General features: G+C 34.3%; 1 protein-coding gene across 1 annotated transcript in view; it reads right to left on the reverse strand.

The window, feature by feature from the left end:
• The window catches only part of LOC145666671 (ras-specific guanine nucleotide-releasing factor 1-like), a 997,934-nt gene that overhangs the window by 135,501 nt on the left and 842,690 nt on the right, over positions 1-19,743 (reverse strand). Inside the window, exon 10 of the mRNA XM_081734144.1 lies at positions 2,378-2,504. Within this exon, the coding sequence (XP_081590270.1) occupies positions 2,378-2,504 (127 nt within the window). The remainder of the gene's footprint in view (positions 1-2,377; positions 2,505-19,743) is intronic.

The following is a 19,743-nucleotide window of genomic DNA, read 5'->3' on the forward strand; positions in this document are numbered from 1 at the left end:
AGACTACTTTCTCTCCCATAATTTTAGTAAGGACATCACAAACTATTGGACTCAAATATGATGTCTTTCCACTATCTGGATTTCTATAGTGTCAAATATGAGCAGATAGGAAAGGGTTCGTAATAATTCAAAGCACATCATAAAATTGCCGTTATGCTCTGACCCAAATACTTCGTTATTTTCTCGAAATGTTGTTCTCACGAAGATTTTCTGTTTAGACAGAAATTACCCTTTGTAGACATTCCTTCAATACTGGATCTTTTGCTCAATTACAGTGACTAACTTTTTGTCAATTCTAGATAATTCACTGGCTCAGGTTTTTAAATTTAATCGCACAATTTCTGTGAGAAGATGAGTTTTCATATTCAGAGATACCTTGTACAGCGTAAACCCAATAATTTTATCAGTCACTAGTAATGATTTAATTGCATTTGAAATATCACATTATTTAAATAAATAAATAAATTCAAAACTTTTACGCCCTATGCTCAGGCACAGAATAGCACATGCCTAAATACGGGTCTGCCTATTTTACTTGTCAGAAGTCAAAACAAGATATTATGGGTATTCACAAGACTGTAACAAAACGGTAAGTTGTTGAAATGTACTTTTTCTTCCGATTTCAGTACTAGTTTCCACAGAGTAAAAACGAAGAGAGACATCAAGATGTGGCTTTTAAAAATCATTTCAGCGTCCCAACAATAAGTTTCATCTCCGCCGTCAACCCCCTATTTAAGTCATTAGTGCAGTGACTTAACTTAGGTAGTTCCGTTTACATCACGGATCATCATAGAATTAAAACGCTATTTTACATAGATAAGCATTTTATTATTATTATTATTATTATTATTATTATTATTATTATTATTATTATTATTATTATTATTATTATTATTATTATTATTATTATTATTATTATTATTATTATTTTTGCAATCGGTTCAAAGTTTTAAGAGAACTTGTAACCACAACACACTACCAAAACCGAAAGTGGTTAAAATTTACTACTACTACTTTCGGTTTTAATAGTGATTTCCATAGAGGAAAAACATTAAGATATCGATTTGATTTCTTTTCAATTGATACGGTGTTCCAAAAATAAGTTCCATTTCCTCCTTTTATCCTCTATTTAAACCTGAAAGTGGTTAATATTAACAATTTCCAGTTTCAACATTTATCACCATAGAACAAAAATTGATATTAGATAGCCACAAGTGGTTATCTGCAATCGATTCAGGTGTCAAGGGAATATACTACCACAACGCGCAACACTACCAAAGCCAGAAGTGGTTGAAGTTTACTTCTACTTCTAGTTTCAATACCGGTACTGATTTCATTAGTGCAAAAATAATGAGATATCAAGAAGCAGTGTTTTAAAATTGATTCAGTTTTCAAAGAGTAGGTTATATCTCTTCCTTAACCATTTGTTCAAACTGGAATTGGTTCAAACTAACGATTTCAGGTTCCGTCTTTCATCATCATAGAACAAAAAGAGTAAGGGTTACGAGTAATGGCTTTTTGATATGGATTCAGTGTCCGAGGAACAGGCTGCATCTTTGATCTTATTAATCTATTGCAAGTAATAGTTATAGATATACTACGTCAAGTTTAAGTGTTGAATTCGCATATTTTGGAAGTCTACTGTAATTTCACACAGTGAAACGAAACTCACTTGTTCTACAAGCTAAGCAAAAATGAGATGCTTTAAAATAAATGTTCATGCACAGTTTCAAAAAAGAAAAACAAAGAATTTTTATGGCACTAAAAAGTACACCCTTTGTCGCCAATAACAGTGATTATAGTTGATAACTTTTCATTTACTGGAACATATTGTTTATTATTCATTTATGTAAGGTATATGTGAAAAAATACGCTGTCAGATTGCATCAATTAACGTTTGGCATCTTCTAACGATAGCACACACAGTTCTAATTGCTATGCACGTAGGCTTAAAATTACTCCCCCCCCCCACACACAAACTTCTAATTGTGATGCATATACTACTTGCAAATATGGAAAATCCAGAAGAACAATGAAGACCAAGAAGGCAGAGCTAATGAAGAAGCAGGGAAAATTTAAATGTTTATGGGCATCAATTAGTGAAACACCAATAGGATTTTTCTTAGGAGCACACTCAACGCACTACTGTAGAAATAGAAATACAAAACAAATAATTGTAGTTTTGCACTTCTATTCTAAAGTTGTTACCATCAGTATTAAAAACATATAAAAGATGGTCGATAAATAATTGATTTAAACATTTGGACCACTCAAAATCGATTGACCCTGAAAGTACCGTATACAAAGTTTTGAATGAATCTAAAGTATTAGTATTTACTTTAAGACTGAGTAAGTTTGTATATGTTTCTTTTCTCACCTGGTAGCTATTATAAGATGATTAGAAAATAGAAAACACTGGCGCAAAGCTTCTTTCTCAGTTTTAAAACTAGGGAGACGGCTTCGTTGAGAGCGGGGTTTTTCCGACGGTAACTGAATTAAACTACCTAGAAAATAAAAGAAGAAAATATATTAAAAATACTTATAGTCAGGTAATATAACAATACATATAAGTATCTAAAAAAATTCTATCCTACTTGTGAGTTGTTGATAAAATATGACCAAGTAATGTTTTCACCAAGCAATTTTCATCATACATACAGCCAATGTTTCTAGTTTAAGGGAATTTCCCTAATCTAGGGAAATTTCGTAGGTAAATTTAGCAAGAAGAGAAGAAGGGAATTTTTCAAAAAAACATGAAAAACCAGGGAAATTCTTAAACTGACTGATTGAAGAAAATGTAAATGCTTAAATTTTTCTTTGGTTTTCAGAAATAAACCAAAACAACAATATTTTGTATGTGTTGGGGGGGGGGGGGTGTTCAAAGCAGTATAATTTGCACCCATTATTGACTGTGTGTATTTGTGTGTAGTTTTTGTAGAACAAAATAAAGGAAAAATTAGAAAATAAAAGCTAAAAAACAAATGAATAAAACTAATATGGTTGACATTTTCTTTAATATGTATAAATTAATCTTATCACATAACGTCTGTCATAGGAATTAGACACTCAACTAAGATTCCAGCTCAAAATTAGGATCAAACCTGGGCATTTATAACTAAATTATTGAAATTTCCACTACATTTTTCGTGTCTATATAAACAAGAGTAAAGGTCCAAAAATACTACTGGAATAAAAACAAAGGGGGGGGGGATCAACCATATTGGAATACTGCACATTTCAACATTGGTGAAAGGTTACCCAATAAACTTCTTAACTAAAGCTAGAGTGATTAGAAACTATAGCTTTAGAATGATTTCTTATCAAGATTCCAGAATTCGAGACAAGGTTTGCCAATTAACTGAAACACACATTAAATTGACAGTAGTAAGCTTTTCTGACCATTTTTCTCTTTCATATACTGGTAAAGAATATGTATTTCACATATTTGTTTTTTTTTTAATGTGTGATTAAGGTATTTTTAAGACAAATTTAATTAATGTATGATATGATTGTATAATAATTGTAGATTGTACGACTGTAGACTGTATTAACATGTCCTTATTTGAAAAGTTAATAAAGCGCGTTCAAAAAGTTACGCAATAGTATGGGGAGTCTCATGAATTGTTTTTGTTTTGTTATAAGCGCAGAACAATTGAACAGCCATGCGTTGCAATAGTGTATATTTATTGTAACAGAGTAGGCCTACATCAGCACAAGCAGTTATGCTTTTGAGCTAGTGTGTCTACACAGAAAAGTACGGAACAGATGCAAGCAAATCCTTCATCAACCAGCTGTACAACAAGTTCCAGGAGACAGGTAGTGCAGTGGACGCATCGAAAAGCGGTCGACCGAATTATTAACAGAAAAAAAAATTGAACATTTGATCGATATGCAAGATGCATATGTTGTGGATCAAAAAAAAAAAATCACTTCGACGACTTTTTCGTGTCAGTCTGGGTTCTCCATTGGCAGTGCACACACGGTCTTGAGCAAGTGTTTGAAATTGTACTTCTATAAAGTTAGAGCGGTTCATCAACTGATGCTTAAGGACATGGATGTCCTACAAATCTATTTTCGTTGCTTCGTGGAATCTGTAACACCAGAAGGGGAGACACTCAATGAATGATACTAGATTGATAAGGCAGTTTCATCTGGATGGATACATTAATTCACGAAATTCTCGGGTATGACGGGTAGTGATAGCCCATATGCTCTAAAGATGCCTCTGTGTTCGCGGAAAATTGGCGTTCGGTGTGCTATATCACCAAGGGCGCCGATCACGGGGGGAGGAGGGCCTGAGCCCCCCAAAGCTCATGTGGGCCCCCTCATTTTATTTATGAGTATGAGTATATGAGTATATCTGACATAATTTTGAATGCAATTTGTCTCAAAATTCTCATACATGTCTTCTGCATCTGAATGCCCCCCCCCCTAAATTTACAGAGAAATCGGTGCCCTTGCATATCACGCAGTATAATTTTGTACTTTGTATCTAGAAAATGTACAAAACAATAATAAGAAATGTTTTCCCCTTAGATTGCGCAACTTTTTGAACACCATGTATAATAAATATACGAGAAATGAAGCTAGCTAAATTTTCAGCAATACTTAGTTTTTTGAATCCGTTTCAAATTGCACTGTTTATAAATATGCATGTTAATAGATATGTAACGAATGATTCATTCAGAATTGATTAAGTTCAAATGAAAGAAATAGATCGATCAGTGTTGGCAACATCAATTTTTTTCAATTTCTTGAGTAGCTTGAATAGTGCTGAACAAAGTGTTTAAAATAAGTTCAATAATTCTGTATGTAAGACATATACTGCATAATTCGTTCTTATTTTGTTTCGATGTTTTGGTCTTCACATTAGACTTTAAAGAATGCCTTCCGAGTGAAAAATCACTGGACGCCCCCCAGGATTCCCCTGGACGCCCCCCAGGAAGCCGAGAGGGGGTGTTATGAAATAGGTTTCACCGCAGTGGTGGATCCACGGGGGGGGGGGCGATCTAACCCCCAGAAGAGGAATTTTTTAAAATTTTATATATATAAATAAAACTCATCCCAGAGTTTGGAGCTTTTAAAAGTACCTCTAAGTAGCAGTATTACAACCCACTGCCTCCCCCAGAAGTCCGTCCTAGATCCGCTCTTGTTTCACCGTCAATATTCATATTAATAACCAATATAGGATAGATAACCTGTTGCGGTAGATACGACCCGGTATATCACTTGTTGCGATAATGTCCATTTTCTCATCTCCTATTGTTATGATTTCCACGATTAACTAGTCTGTAACAGGAACTTTTTGGACGCACAGTGGCTCAGTGATCAAGTGCTAACCTCCAGTGAAGAATCTAGATATGAACTCTTCGGAGAGAGGAGATAGTTTTCCCTGTAAGTATTAGCTACTTCATAAATGTTTATGAACATATACTGTACAGTGTCGTATTGTATGGATCGGAGGCCTGGACTTTAGAAGAACAGATAACGGAAGTATTCGAATATGATGCTATAGAAAAACGTTAAAAATTTCTCTGGGAAGACAAGATATCAAATGAAAGAGTATTGAAAATGGTAGGAGAAACAAGGAGAACACTGAAGCGTATGTCGTAGAGAAGAGATAGAGATAGAATGATTGGATGGGAGTCTGGGAGAATCATGTTCTTTGCTACGGAGGGAATGACAGAGGGAAAAATATCCAGAAGAAAGCAATGATTGAAATACATGAACAAATTAATACAAGATGTTGGGGAGGGAAAAAAGTACAAGAAAATACAATCTAGCTTAGGATAGGAAAAAACGCAAAGCACCTGAAAGCAATGGAGTAATTGCTCATCAAGAAAAGAAAAAGTTTAAGATTTGACAGGGGAGAGAGAGAGAGAATTAACCGGACGGTTATCCTGAATTCATGTCCGGTGCGGAGGGTATGAGTCATAAATTAGGAAATGATTATTTTTTTAACTACCTAGATATTCTGCAGACAATTAAGTTGTGTCTTCAGTAGAAATTTGTCGGAATCTTCTGTAAATAGCACTCTAAAATCTACGAACTACTTGTCAAGTTCTTGGGCGTTATGTTTTCCACGTTTTAATTTATCCTTTTGTGACATAGTTATTATTATTATTATTATTATTATTAAAGGGATATGGTGAATGCCTCTTGATAGCTTCTTGTATTAACAACAAGAACAGCAAAGAAAAAAAAGTTCGTTCGAACAGCCGTGCCATCTCTTATGTATATAAGTCATCACATTTACTAGCACTTAATAAATGGTATAGAACAGTCATTTTCAACTGGCCATGGCTCTAGGAACGCGCTTTTATAATCAGAAAATGACAGAGACAAACATTATAGCAAAGAAGGAAAGAGGATAGTGTAGGAAAAAGTAATAAGTAAGTGTTGGCAGTGTATGCTTAGTCATTTTTTTTTAAATTTAACGTCCCATGATTATACATTGAGACTTAGGGAAATGGATCATAATTGTGGCATAACGAAAGTGGGATGAAACGGGAAAATCCCTAGAAAACCCATGCACACAGGTTTTGTTCACTACAAAACCCACTTTGCAGAAGCTGGCATTATGAATCCACGATTAATATGGCTGCAAAATCATCGACTACGCTATTGATATTCTTATCTGAATCTCACTACAGGTATTGTCAACGTCAAGCTACTTACCAACTCCTTTTCCTCTCCATCTGGTTTACAGAGAAGCGGAGCAAATATCTGTGACGTCACAGATCATTCAGCTGGAAATGACTACTGTAGATGTTTAAACCCATTATTTTCCCATTATTTGCAGTTGTGATGAAATTCAAGAAGAGAACAACATTTATGATTTGAATAAATAATATTAACTTTTTTGTATTGATCTTTTCTTGCTCTTGTTCTTCTGAAAACATTATACTAACAATCCAAGCGACATCTTTTTCAATGTTAGAAAGCTTACATAATGTACCTTTAACCTTTCATTTACACGCAGTACGTGACCTTTGACTTTATAGTACTGAATGAAGGAAGAGAAAAGGAACTCTTATAGCCTCCCCCTCCCAATAGAAATCCATAAACATAATTTGTTCAGAATTTCTGATAATTTAGCCGTTATTATTGATGTGAAGCTTAAAAATTTAGAACGCGGTTGTTTTACATTCTCTGATCTCTCTCTCTCTCTCTCTCCGCTTGTCAAATTCAAGGACGTTCGATCTTGTCAGTGTCCACGGGAACAAAATTACTGATCTCAGAACATAAACATAAGTACAATTTGTTGAACCAACCCAGTAATTGCAATAGCTATGAGAAAAGAGAATCTTAATTCGAAAATATGAGTATTCTGTTTAGGTTACCGTATTTAGGTTACCATTTTTTTTTAATTTTTCTAAAAAAAAAGAAAAGAAAAGAAAATGTTCAATGCCACAGAAAATCATAGAGTGAATAAATTCTTAGAAATAAACAGGTTCTATTTGATCAGGACTATTAAATATAGAAGTAGGAAGGAATAAAGTGAGCAAGTGCCTAGTTTTCATCACCTAGGTATTATTATTAGTGAGGATATGAAGTGCGAACAAAAAAAGGACAGGAATGGTGAAAGAATTATTTGGGAAGAAGTAGAGCCTATATTTATGAGGCATTGAATAAATATTAAGACAAAAATCCCTAAAATGTTCCTTGTTGAATGTTATACTCTACAGGACAGAAACACGGACATTACACAAAAGCAATGAAAAGAAACTGGAGGCGTTCAAAATGTGGATGTGGAGAAGAATGGGGAAAGTTAGCTGGATCGAACGAAAAGCGAAGGGGATATTATTCGACCAATCACGAATGAACGGTAGCCAGTTTTATAAGCTAAAATGTAAACAACAATGTTACTAACCTTTTAAATAGTAATTAATTTATGGCAGACGTTGAAATCACCAATAATTATCTTCTTCTATTTGTTATAATATAAAATAAGTTATGCTAATATTTAAGTAAAGAAAATGATATTTTAGAAGGTATTTTTACATCACATATATATCTATAACTATATCTATCTATTTATCTATCTGTATATATATATATATATATATATATATATATATATATATATATATATATATATATATATATATATATATATATATATATATATAACTGGCGTTGTACATCGCATTTTGATGTGAAGAGGGCTAAATTTTTTGAATTTAATTTTTGAACATAGTTTAATTTTGCATGGCACTTGAATTGCATTAGTCTTTTAATCCACTGATTAATTTCACATTAATAATCAACTGTTTTCAACTTAAAATAATTGCTCATCAAAGTGCCTGTTGAATAAAACGATATACGTAAGCCCCTGGAATGTTCGATAACCCAAATGACATAGTTTAATAAATGTCATGCAGACTCAACGGTATATTTAATTAAGTTAGCACTTAGATTGAGTAGATTTTTTAAAGTCCACGGGGAAGTTTCTTGCATCAACAATAGTATCATAGTCCATGGGGACCATGGTTCGATCATAGCTCGCGTCAAGTGGGTTTTGTTGTGTGCAAACACCATGTGTGTGGGTTTCTCTGGGTTCCTGCTACTTTCTTCATTCCACTATTTCGTTCACTATCATTACCACGGTCTCCCTTAGCGTCGGACCATAAACATGGGATTAAACCCAGAAAAGTTATCACATAGTTTATATATAGATCCTATAAAGATGCAGATATGAATGATATAGTAGGTACTTTAATGTCACTATGCTTATCAAGATATTGATATTTTAATCAATGTCCATCAAACAGAACAAAACTTTAATTCCTCCAGAACTATCATCAGTCCATTTCTATCGCTATAGATGGATTCCCCCTTTTGACCCCTTAAAAACTAAAAATATTCACTTTTCGAAATTTTTCTGTGGGTCAGTACCGGAAGGCTACAATCATGTCAAATTTCTTTATTCTAATCTTGCCAGAAGTGCCTAAACATTTTGGGGTGTAGAAGATATCCCATATAAATAACATAGGAAAGATTTTTCAGTTCCCCATAAAAATACTCTAAAGTTAGAAATTTTTATTTTTGGCGATTTATTTAGGTAACGCTAATGAAAACATACAAGCATTCCGAATTTTAAGGTTTTATTTCAATTCTAAGTACCTAAAATATGACATTATATGTCCAAAAAAGGTTCCATTTAAATAATATGGAAAATTTCTTCATTCCCTCTTTAGAACCCTTAAAAATAAAAATATTCACTTTTGGCAATTTTCCTGTGGATTAGTCCAGAAAAGCTACAATCATGTCAAATTTCAACTTTCTACGTTAATCTATAAGTACCCGTTACTTTATGTCAGTTCATGTAGTTTTATATATAATTAGGATTGGGATATCAACCTCACACTAATAGGTGGTGTGGGTTTTATTCAGCATCAATTTTTAGGTTTACGAAACAATTTGTTTTTCTCAATTTTCTTGGAAACTACGCATGAGTGTTTACACTTTGACGCATATAATTTTGTTCTACTTGGTAAGTTCTAACGATTCGCATTATGTTTTATCTTTGGACAATCTTTTTCCCAAATATTATTTCCAAGGAAAAGCTGTTTTATAATTAGGTTCATATTAAAGGTCACAATATCTATCTGATAATAAAGTAAACAACTGGTATTATTTACTTGAACTGAAAAAAATATTTATTTTAACAAACGCTAGTTTCAGAAGAATATAAAATGCGTACATATTGATGAGCAAAAACGCGTTTTACACACAACTAAAAGAAAGAAAAAAATAAACATACATAAATAAACGGTATTGCAATGCCCTCTAGATAGACCCTAAATATTAATATTAATTACGTTTTAAAAATATTTTCCAACAATATGTTTTCTTTCCATTTTTCGTTGCTTGAAGAACAAATTATGATTTAATATGGGGGTTAACACAACAAAACAATAACAACTCCGACAATGTATTGATCATTTTTAGGGGAAGGAAAAAGATATTTAACACTTTAAGCGCCATGTGCATATATTTTATGCACACTTGGTCTGTTCCTGGGGGCCATTGCATATATCTTATGCACACTTTGGTTTTCTCCTGGAGGCCAAGGCATATATTCCATTTTTTCCTGTTTCGAGTCAGTTTTTTCTTCTTCTTTGTTTCTTCAAAAATATTAATTTTGTTATTGTTCTATACATTTGACTATAGTTTATGATGATTTTTTTTGCGAAAATACGAGTGTGGATAAATTATATACACATGGCCCCTGGGATAAAATTGCGAAGTAAATTTTCATGTTATTGAAATTTACGATAAATTTATTTCAAAAGTTTTGCTAAATAACTTCTTATACTGCTCGAAATTACAAAGTGTTTGGAGATAACATTTCGAAAAGTATATTTGTTTTCTAATTGTTCACTTTTATTTTTTATAAACGAAGAGATAACAGATTTTCTCTTAAGAAAATATAAGAACAAGTCACAGTTTATCTCAGAGTTAGCAGGAAATATCACCATTGCTTTCAATTTTTCAGTTACAATGCGTTTTTCAAAAAAACAATCTTGACTAGTCCCTTTGCCTTCTGAATATCCGCGACACATAGTTAAAACTTGCTTAGTGCTTCGCTGCGTCTGCTCTTCCATAGCGCTGAGACAGCTTGGTGTATAGCATTCTGTAGAATAACGTCTTTTCTTACCTGATGTTTGGAGAATGTGTTTTCTTCGAGTAGGTTGCCCATCGGAACAACGGCGCCGACTTTCCAAAATTTATGTGGATGTATATCAATGCCAGGACGTGTTATGTGTTTTCAGGAAAGTCTCTATATCTGATTTGATTTATTTTTAGTTAAATCTTATAGCCCTTATCTCATAAAGGACTATTCTGTCATAAAGTAAAATATACCGGTACTATAAATGTAATTTGGGGCTCGCCCTAGCTGTGTGGTAAAAAGGCTGACATAAACGCAATAGAAACGGGATCAAACCCGGGTCCAAACTAAAAATCTTGAGGGTCCAGCGCACCCACAAGATTATTTGTGTGGGTGTCTGAGCCCCGGAGCACCTACGTAGTCGGCGCGCATGCATCTGAATGAACTGTGTCTTCACTCCCTTCTGGGTTGTTGTTCCATAAGAAACCATCTGGTCGGATACATCAATATACGATTTTTGATTCATTCTATTCAAAAATCGTAGATTGTATTTTTGTTGTTGTGTTTTTGTTGTGCTTGTATGTAACTTCTGTCATGGTTAGCACGTATTTGGTGGAAACAAATAAAACATCACGCTTATCCCTCCACTTCCGAACGATCACATTGATATTGCTTTGCAGAGTGATCCTTTCACCTTTTTAGAGTTTCGCTGAAACTACAGGTTTTGGATTATTTATCCGTTTCTTCATAAGGTTCTTATCAAATGTGTTTGATTGTCATTGAGTTCGTTAGTCAAAACAACACTTTTGTAAAAATTGTCTGTGAACAACGTTCTACCGGCATTCAATAATGGACTCATCATTTCCATTACTATCTTAGTTGGAATAGCTTGCTTTGATGATTTGGCCTCCTTTCCTCCGTAGAGCTTTACGTACCAAGTGGATCCACCCTTGACGCAAAGCTTGAATAATTTCAGCCCGTATTTGTCTCTTACCTCGCATGTACTGCTTGAAACTAAGTCTTCCTCGAAACGGTCCATTGTCTCATCAATACACACATTTTGTTCGGATTTGTACACAGTCTTGAATTTTTCATTCAGCATGGCAACAAGGGGATTGATCTTATGCATTCGGTTAGATTTGTTTTTCACTGATTCGTTATCAGAGAAATGAAACATACTAAGTAGTAGTTCAAACCGGTTTCGAGGCATACACTTACTAATATTGTTTTCATATAGTGGACTTTTGGATAAATATTTCCTAATATTTATTTTTACATCCAACCCCATCCACAAAATCAAACCTAGAAACTGGAGTATTACACTCTTATCTGTATCATACCACATGGAGAATCGTCCATGATCAGTTGACGTTTCGTTTTCAATGTGAGAAGTAATACATTGATTGCGTATCTGTTCGTTTCAGTTACAATTAAGTCCAATACTGAGTCATCAACAAATAGCTCATAGTACTATAGTACGTCTTTTGTACCTAGCAAAATATCAATAACCTCGCCGTCACACCACCATCAAAATCACATTCGAACTCGTCCAAGTTTCCAAATACTGGATACCACACAATTTCTTTTGTGCAACTAGTCCCAGATTCGATCTCCTCTGGGTCTATTTCGGAATCACTCAATTGATGGCCACTAAATATCGATTCACCATTCTCTGACTTATGTCTTCTTTTCCGGCATGCCTTAAGGGTATCTTCATATTCATCACCCTAGAAGAATCATACACAGTTTCGGGTGGTGAAAAAGGAGGATTATCTGAATTAGTGATTTTAGTAAATAAATCTTCGCTCAAGTCACTCATATCAGTTTTTATTCCTTCTAAAATATCTCTTACTGCGTCCTCGTTTGCCATATTGAGGTGAAAAAGAATTACTAGACGGAGCAGATGTTTCTCACAACAGTGTAATGTTAACTCAAATGCACTACAATTCAGCTTCTAAAGACAATGGACTTTGATTGCCTGCAGTGGTACCAACTTTTGAGTAATTATTGGTCTATTGCTATATGCTGTTCCCAGGAGCCAGTACTAAATATTTGTACATTTGTTTCAACGATAATTGTATAGAAAATCTCTACACAAGCCTATAATCTGTACACTGAATCATGTAAAAAATATATGCACATGGCCCACAGGTAAAAACTTTTTGTGCATACAATTTATGCACACGGCCAAATAAGGGAAAACAGGAAATACGTGGTTGGTCCCAAGAGGAAAATTCTGATTTTGACCCTTGGCGCTCAAAAAAAAAAAAAGTGCACACAACCTTGCGAAGATAAGATGCTGGGATAGGTCAGTAAAACTGGCTTTATGATTTGATCAAGTACCATAATGAATCTAATAATACACATAATAATAATAATAATAATAATAATAATAATAATAATAATAATAATAATAATAATAATAATAATAATAATAATAATAATAATAAATTCGAGTGCAAGGAGAATCTTCCCAGGGAATGAGGAATAATAACGATTGCACTTCGCTGCAGCAAAAAGTACTCAACCGATTGAGCTGAAATTTAGTACACAGATGGAGACCAAAAAGTGACAGATTTGGAAGGATGCTATTGAATGTAAGTTAAATACGTGGTTAATAAATCGCAAAAATGAAATGAAATGAAATCTTTAAGTTTTACGTCCCACGATTTTGCCGGCTAGGCTAAAGGAGACGGTGATGATGAGAAATGAATGAAATGGTCGAATGGAAAGTAAGTGGGAGAACCCCGAGAAAACTCACGCACACGGTGTTTATCCACCACAAAGCCCACTTGGCGCGAGCTGGGATCGAATCAAGAACCTCCACGCACCAGAGGTGAACGTTCTATCACTGAGCCACCGCGGCTCCATGAATCACAAAATAAACCTATAACCCATACATAGAAGATACCACCTACATATGTGATATATCAAAATGTTCCTTTTCTTCTTAGTTTTATGATAAATAAGTTATTCTAGTTTATACGTATATACTGGAGTTTATTCTTGAGAGTGGGTTTCTTTCGTACCACTTTCTCAAAAGGGACTCAACCTATTTTGTTCATGTTTATATTACGCATTATTTTTTAATTAATAATCTGGTAATATGGCATAACTCATTTGCACTGAAAAGATCTACAAGGATTAGTTTATTCTTGGGGGTGAGTTTTTTTTAATGATTTATATTTAACAACTTGAAGAATAGAATAGAATGAAGAAGAAAATAAGGTCATTTATTGTAAGTAAGGATTACAGACGTGTCGGTTTAGCCAAGACAGTCCTCCAGGAATTGTTTAAAACTTCAAATGTCCCGGTTTTCCACCAAAACATAAGTCAATATCATTTGAAGACCGTATCAGGGGGAAAAGAGGCAAGTCAAGAAATGGTCGAGAATGAGTAAACAGCAGAATAATGTAGCCTGAAAGGTATTGTTTGGGTCGACTAAATCTCACAGTAAGAATAAGATTAGTCACTAAGATATTTAATGCTAAAGAGTTTGATTACAGGGGAAGGAGTAGGTAAGTCAAGGGAAAACAGGGCAATTGTGTAAAATAATAAAAATTGACTTGCCTCCCATTGTTATCAGCAACTAGGATGGTGAAATCTAAACACCAGCCCCGCGCCATTCATTCTCTAACACTTTTACATAAAATAATTAATTGTAAAAAAACCTACTTATTAATTCTCAAAATTTAAATTTCTCGGTGATACTCACCCACTAAATACCCGTTCTAAAGGAAATACAACACTCGCCGTTCAAACGCACAAATCTAATTTCTTTTCCAAATCTTTCACACTATTTGCCACCAAAGCTTGGAATGACACCCCTGAAAGCATCAGAAACTCTGGTTCAGTGTTGACTTTTAACCGTCGGCTTTCTAATGAAGGTCTTCAGTTAAAAAAAAAAAAAAAAAAAAAAAGTTACACACGAAACTATTCCTTGCGTTACCATGCAGTCGTTCGTTTTTCTTTTTTTCCCCTTTCTTTATATTTATCCTCATTTTCTTTTCTATTCCTTTCTGATACATGTGTATGTACGTATATATTATACACAATCACTTAAGTATGTGCATCATTTTATCAATTCATAGTCAATCAAAGGAATGTATTTTATGTTATATATAATCAAGATCGATTTCTTTGTTTCTCTCTCCTTGTATAGTTTAACATGTCTTCAGCATTGTCGCTTGTTTATTTTAGTGTTTATTTTATATGTAACAAGTTTCATTTTCACTTTTCATGTGTTATTTTATTTGTATTGTTCTGTATGTCTGTAAACTCTTTAAGATGCCTAAGTGTGTATATCCTTTTTATTCACGTTGTAAAAAAAAAAAAAAAAAAAAAAAAGTGAAATCCGATCGTAAAAGAAAAATGAAAATGGTTGAGTGGAAGAAAAGATTAGGCCTTAACTCCGCCATTTTAAATAATAACTACATAGTCTAGTCTTTATCACTCTCGTTTGATTAATGTTTATGTATTATTTAATTAATTTTTGATATTATTTAATTAATTTTGATATTATAGTAAGAACCAAGTCCATAATTATGAATATATTATTAACTAGCATCAATTACCCGCTTCGCTTGGTTAAATTAGGAAAAAATAGTAATAGATTTCGTTAGTCAGTCACTTTTTACTATTACTAACGCGCTCCTTGATATTGGTCATTTTCGATGATTTTTATATATCCCCTCTCCTCCCCATGTTGCGGGCCACGGCATCGGAAATGACATTGTTCACCTCAGCGACCCCGAAAAGCATGAATTCGACACTGATATTGGTCATTTTAATTATATATATATATATATATATATATATATATATATATATATATATATATATATATATATATATATATATATATATATATATATATATATATATATATATATATATATACCCCTCCTACAATTTTTGCGGGGCTGAATTTGGATTTAAATGGCATCAGAAGTGTAACTGTTCATTTCAAAAAATATGAATTCGACACTAATATCGGACATTTTCGATCATTTGTAAATGTCTTTCTCCTCCTTTAAGTTACATCGTCAAAGTAATATGACAAAAATCATATCGTGTTCGAACTTCATCTAGGTTGAAAATTTGATCGAGATCGGTCCGGTGGTTCAAGAGCTATTACGTTTTATTTATTTTTATAGATTTCTCCCCTCCCCCCCCTCACCTAAGTTCTACAGTTAAAGTGATATAACAAAATCCACTTCATATCTGAACCTCATCTATGTTGAAAATTTGTTTAAGATTGGTCGAGTGGTTTAAACGCGATGAAGTCACAAAGTCAGTTACTTTTATCTTTACTTTTTTGACATATATATCTCCAACTCTCCTTCGTTGCACCGTAAAAGTGAAGTGAAGAAAACATCCCAGGTCTGAACCTTATCTATGTTGAAAGTTTGATTGAGATCGGTCTGGTGGTTCAAGAGTTATTAAGTTTTATTCATTTTCATATAAAACGGATATTGTTAATTTGAACCACTTCTGATTTCAATAGAGGGTTAACAGAAAAGATGAAATCTATTCTTGGCAAGCTGAATCGATTTCAGAAAACCGAATCTCGATATCTCTTATCGTTTTTGCTCTATGAAAATCTCGATATCTCTGATCGTTTTTGAAACCGGAAGTAGTAGTAATTTTAACAACTTTCTGTAAAGTACTGAAAATTGTGATGATACGTTTTCTTGAAGCCCTAAATCGATTGCAGGAAACCTTTGTCGATATTTATTACCATATTTGTTTCTTGTGATAAATGTTGAAACCGGAAATCGTTACTTTGAACCAATTCTGGATTGAATAGAACGTTAATGGAGAACATGTAAAATATTCTTGGGAAGTTGAATCAATTGCAAAGAAATCGCGTCTTAATATCTCTTACTGTTTTCGTTCTATGGAGGTAAACATTGAAACCGGAAATGCCTAATTTGAACCACTTTTGGTTTGAACAGAGCTTCATCGGAGGAGATACAATATATTCTTGGGACTCAATTAATTGGAAGAATCCGTTTCTTGATATATTTTATAATTTTTGCTCTACGGAAATCAGTATTCAAACTCGAAGTAATAATAAATTTGAAGCACTTTTGGTTTTGATTGAGTGTTATGGATAGTCGTGTTACGTTATCCTCAGACGCTTGCAAAGAAACCGACTCTCGCTATCTGCTACCGTTTTCGTTCTATGGCGATAAATGGTGAAACTGGAATGGTTAATTTGAACCACTTCCTGTTTGAATAGAAGGTTAACCGAGGAAATGCAACCTATTCATGGGACGTTGAATCGATAAAAAGAAACTGCTTCTCGATCTCTCTTAACATTTTTGTTTTGATACTTATCGACGGACGAACGGATGGACAAAGACATTCTATGAAACTTTTAACACTTATGAATAGCATAGTTTGGAAGTCTAGAGTTGGAAGGATGAATATGTCCAGCTACCAAGACATGTATAAAAATCAAGTTTTATGCTTTAACTTTTAGTTGTTCTAATACAATATTTATTGTTATTTATTCTTCAATATTCACAGAATGACATATTAATAGTAGTGTTCATCTGTCTTGCGAAAGGTATTTGGAAAAGTGTGAAATTATCACCGTTGGAGTGAGGAGGGGAGACAGGAGTGTGAAAAATAAAATGCTTTGCAATAGAATGTTTCGACATAGCGAGTTCATATATTGGAACATCCATAATTATTAAACTATGTGAAATTAAGGATATAAGTTGCCTGATCATAATTAACCATAATTGTTTTCTGTTTCCTTCCAAAACCACTAGTTTCCGGTTAATTGGGTATTAAATACATGTTAATTACGTATGAATTTTGTAGATAATTTGAAACTTTGTCACTTCATTCACCTTCAAGTAATTTATTAGTGAAGAAATTTTATTCCATAAATATTAAGTGGGGCAATTTCCCATCTCCGTACGATTTCGTACACTGGTCTTTGGTTTGACACACACTATAAAATGTGTTGCTGAACATCGTATTTGCTCAAAATAATAAATTTAATCCAAACTTTTCCTCGTATTCTGGACCGCCTCAGTGCCTTACATCTACATTCAGACCAATCTTGTATCTGTCAAATGCAGAGTTATGAATCCTTTGCGTCCTTAGCAGGTTAGGCTTTGGTTGCCTTTGTCCATGCAACAAGGAAACTAGTAAAGTATATTCGCTTCCACCACAATTACAATGTGAGATTATGATTCTAATGATGCGGCTCAATTAGAAGCACCCTCCACTTGTTTGAACAACCGTTTGGTGCTTACGGCAAGATTATTAAAGTTGAAGCACAGTATTGGAAAGTCCTCTTCCCCCAGTACGCCTGATTTTATGTATTTGTAGAAACATCTTTCAAGATTAATTTACATGGATGTAAAATAAGTGTTTCTTTGATAATTAGCCGGTCACCTGCCATTTTCCTCAAGCCTCGAATTACATAATAACTACGTGTTCTGTTAAATGCATGAATAGTGTTAGGCTCTCGCATGTTAGCGTCCCCTTTAAATATGATGGTCCTGGGCCCCTGTATGCTCGTTGCCCCAGTTCCTAGTACTACTATAACTTCCTAGTACTTCCTCTTTGCATGATGCGAAGGAATTTCTGGACCTACCACAACCTGTTATCTTTCACTCCAAGTTGCCTTCACCAGTTGCTTCGTTCTACAATTCACACCCTAAGGTCAATACTTCGGAGTCTACCTCACTTACAGATAATAACTTTGACAGCAAAATACCAGGACAGGACGGCAATGCAGCGCCCATGGCAGTCGGCGAGTAACTTTCCACGAATTCTTCTGTTACCACACCTACAGTATTTACTGTTCGAACAGCTAGTACTACTATTATATCTCAACAGAAACGTAGAAAAACAGAACGTTCTCACTACGTAAAAATGACGAGGACATATCCTCAGAGCCTACTGCTGGTGCCCTGCATTCTAGGTCACGCATTTAACTAGATTCTCAGGTCAACGCCGATTCTGAAATTCTTTCTCATGTGATGATAGTATTAACAGTGGTTTTACTGTATCTCTAAGTTTGACTTGTTTGTTTACATGTACCAATATTTTGCTTATATATCACGACTTTTTCATGTTCTCGTTTTGTATGTATCGGAAGGACTGCACACTCCTACCGAAATTGTAGAACCCTGAAGTTCTTGAGGAGATTTCTGATCTTAGTGTTCCGACCTGTAAGTATACTTTTATTGAGTTAATCGACCTTTTTCACACTGAAGCATTTATGGCTAAACAAAATTCCTGCCACATCTTCATTTTGAACATAATAGAACTAGTTTAGGTCTTAACAAGTGAAATGAAATGAAATCTTTAGTTTTACGTCACACGGTTATGCCGGTTAGGCTAAAGGAGACGGTGATGATGAGAAATGAATGATATGGTGGAATGAAGAAAGGGGGAAGAAACGGGAGAGCCCCGAGAAAACCCACGAGCACGATGTTTGTCCACCACAAAGTCCACACGGTGGAGCTTGGATCGAACCAGGGACCCCAAGCACCGGAGGTGAACGCTCTACCACTGAGCCACCGCGCCCCCTAGATATTATGTGTCTCAAAGTCAGTGTTGTTTAGCCATATAGGCTCATAGCTGTAATATTATATGTTTGAAAAAAGGTCACATTTTCTGACTTCGAGTTTACTTACATTTACAATGCTATTATAAACATAGAATAACTAAAGGTTTCATTCTTTTGATACAGATTGTCCTATCACCGTGTTGTGTGCAAGTCGGAAGTCCGAGGGATTCTTGACCTATAGTAGACTTGAGTTCTTTTTTTTTTTTTAACTTTATGCGCTCTCTCGCAGTGGCGGATCTAGGGGGATGAAATCTTCGGGGCGATCGCCTCCCCCCAGAAGAGGAAACTTTTTAAAATTTTATATATTAATAAAACCCATCCCAGAGTTGGAGCTCTTAAAAATAGCTCTAAGTAGCAGTATTACAATCCACCGCCCTCCCTAGAAGTCCGTCCTGGATCCACCCCTGGTTCTCTGGAAGTGTTAATAGACGCTCTAGGAACTTCTTATGCACAAACAATCCCCAATCTATTACCACCATAGAATAAATGTATCATTGCCGTGGATCGCAATACAGTAACATAGAAAGGA

Source organism: Thermobia domestica, chromosome 12 (genome assembly GCF_964235325.1).
Source record: "Thermobia domestica chromosome 12, izTheDome1.hap1.1, whole genome shotgun sequence".
NCBI lineage: Eukaryota > Metazoa > Arthropoda > Insecta > Zygentoma > Lepismatidae > Thermobia > Thermobia domestica.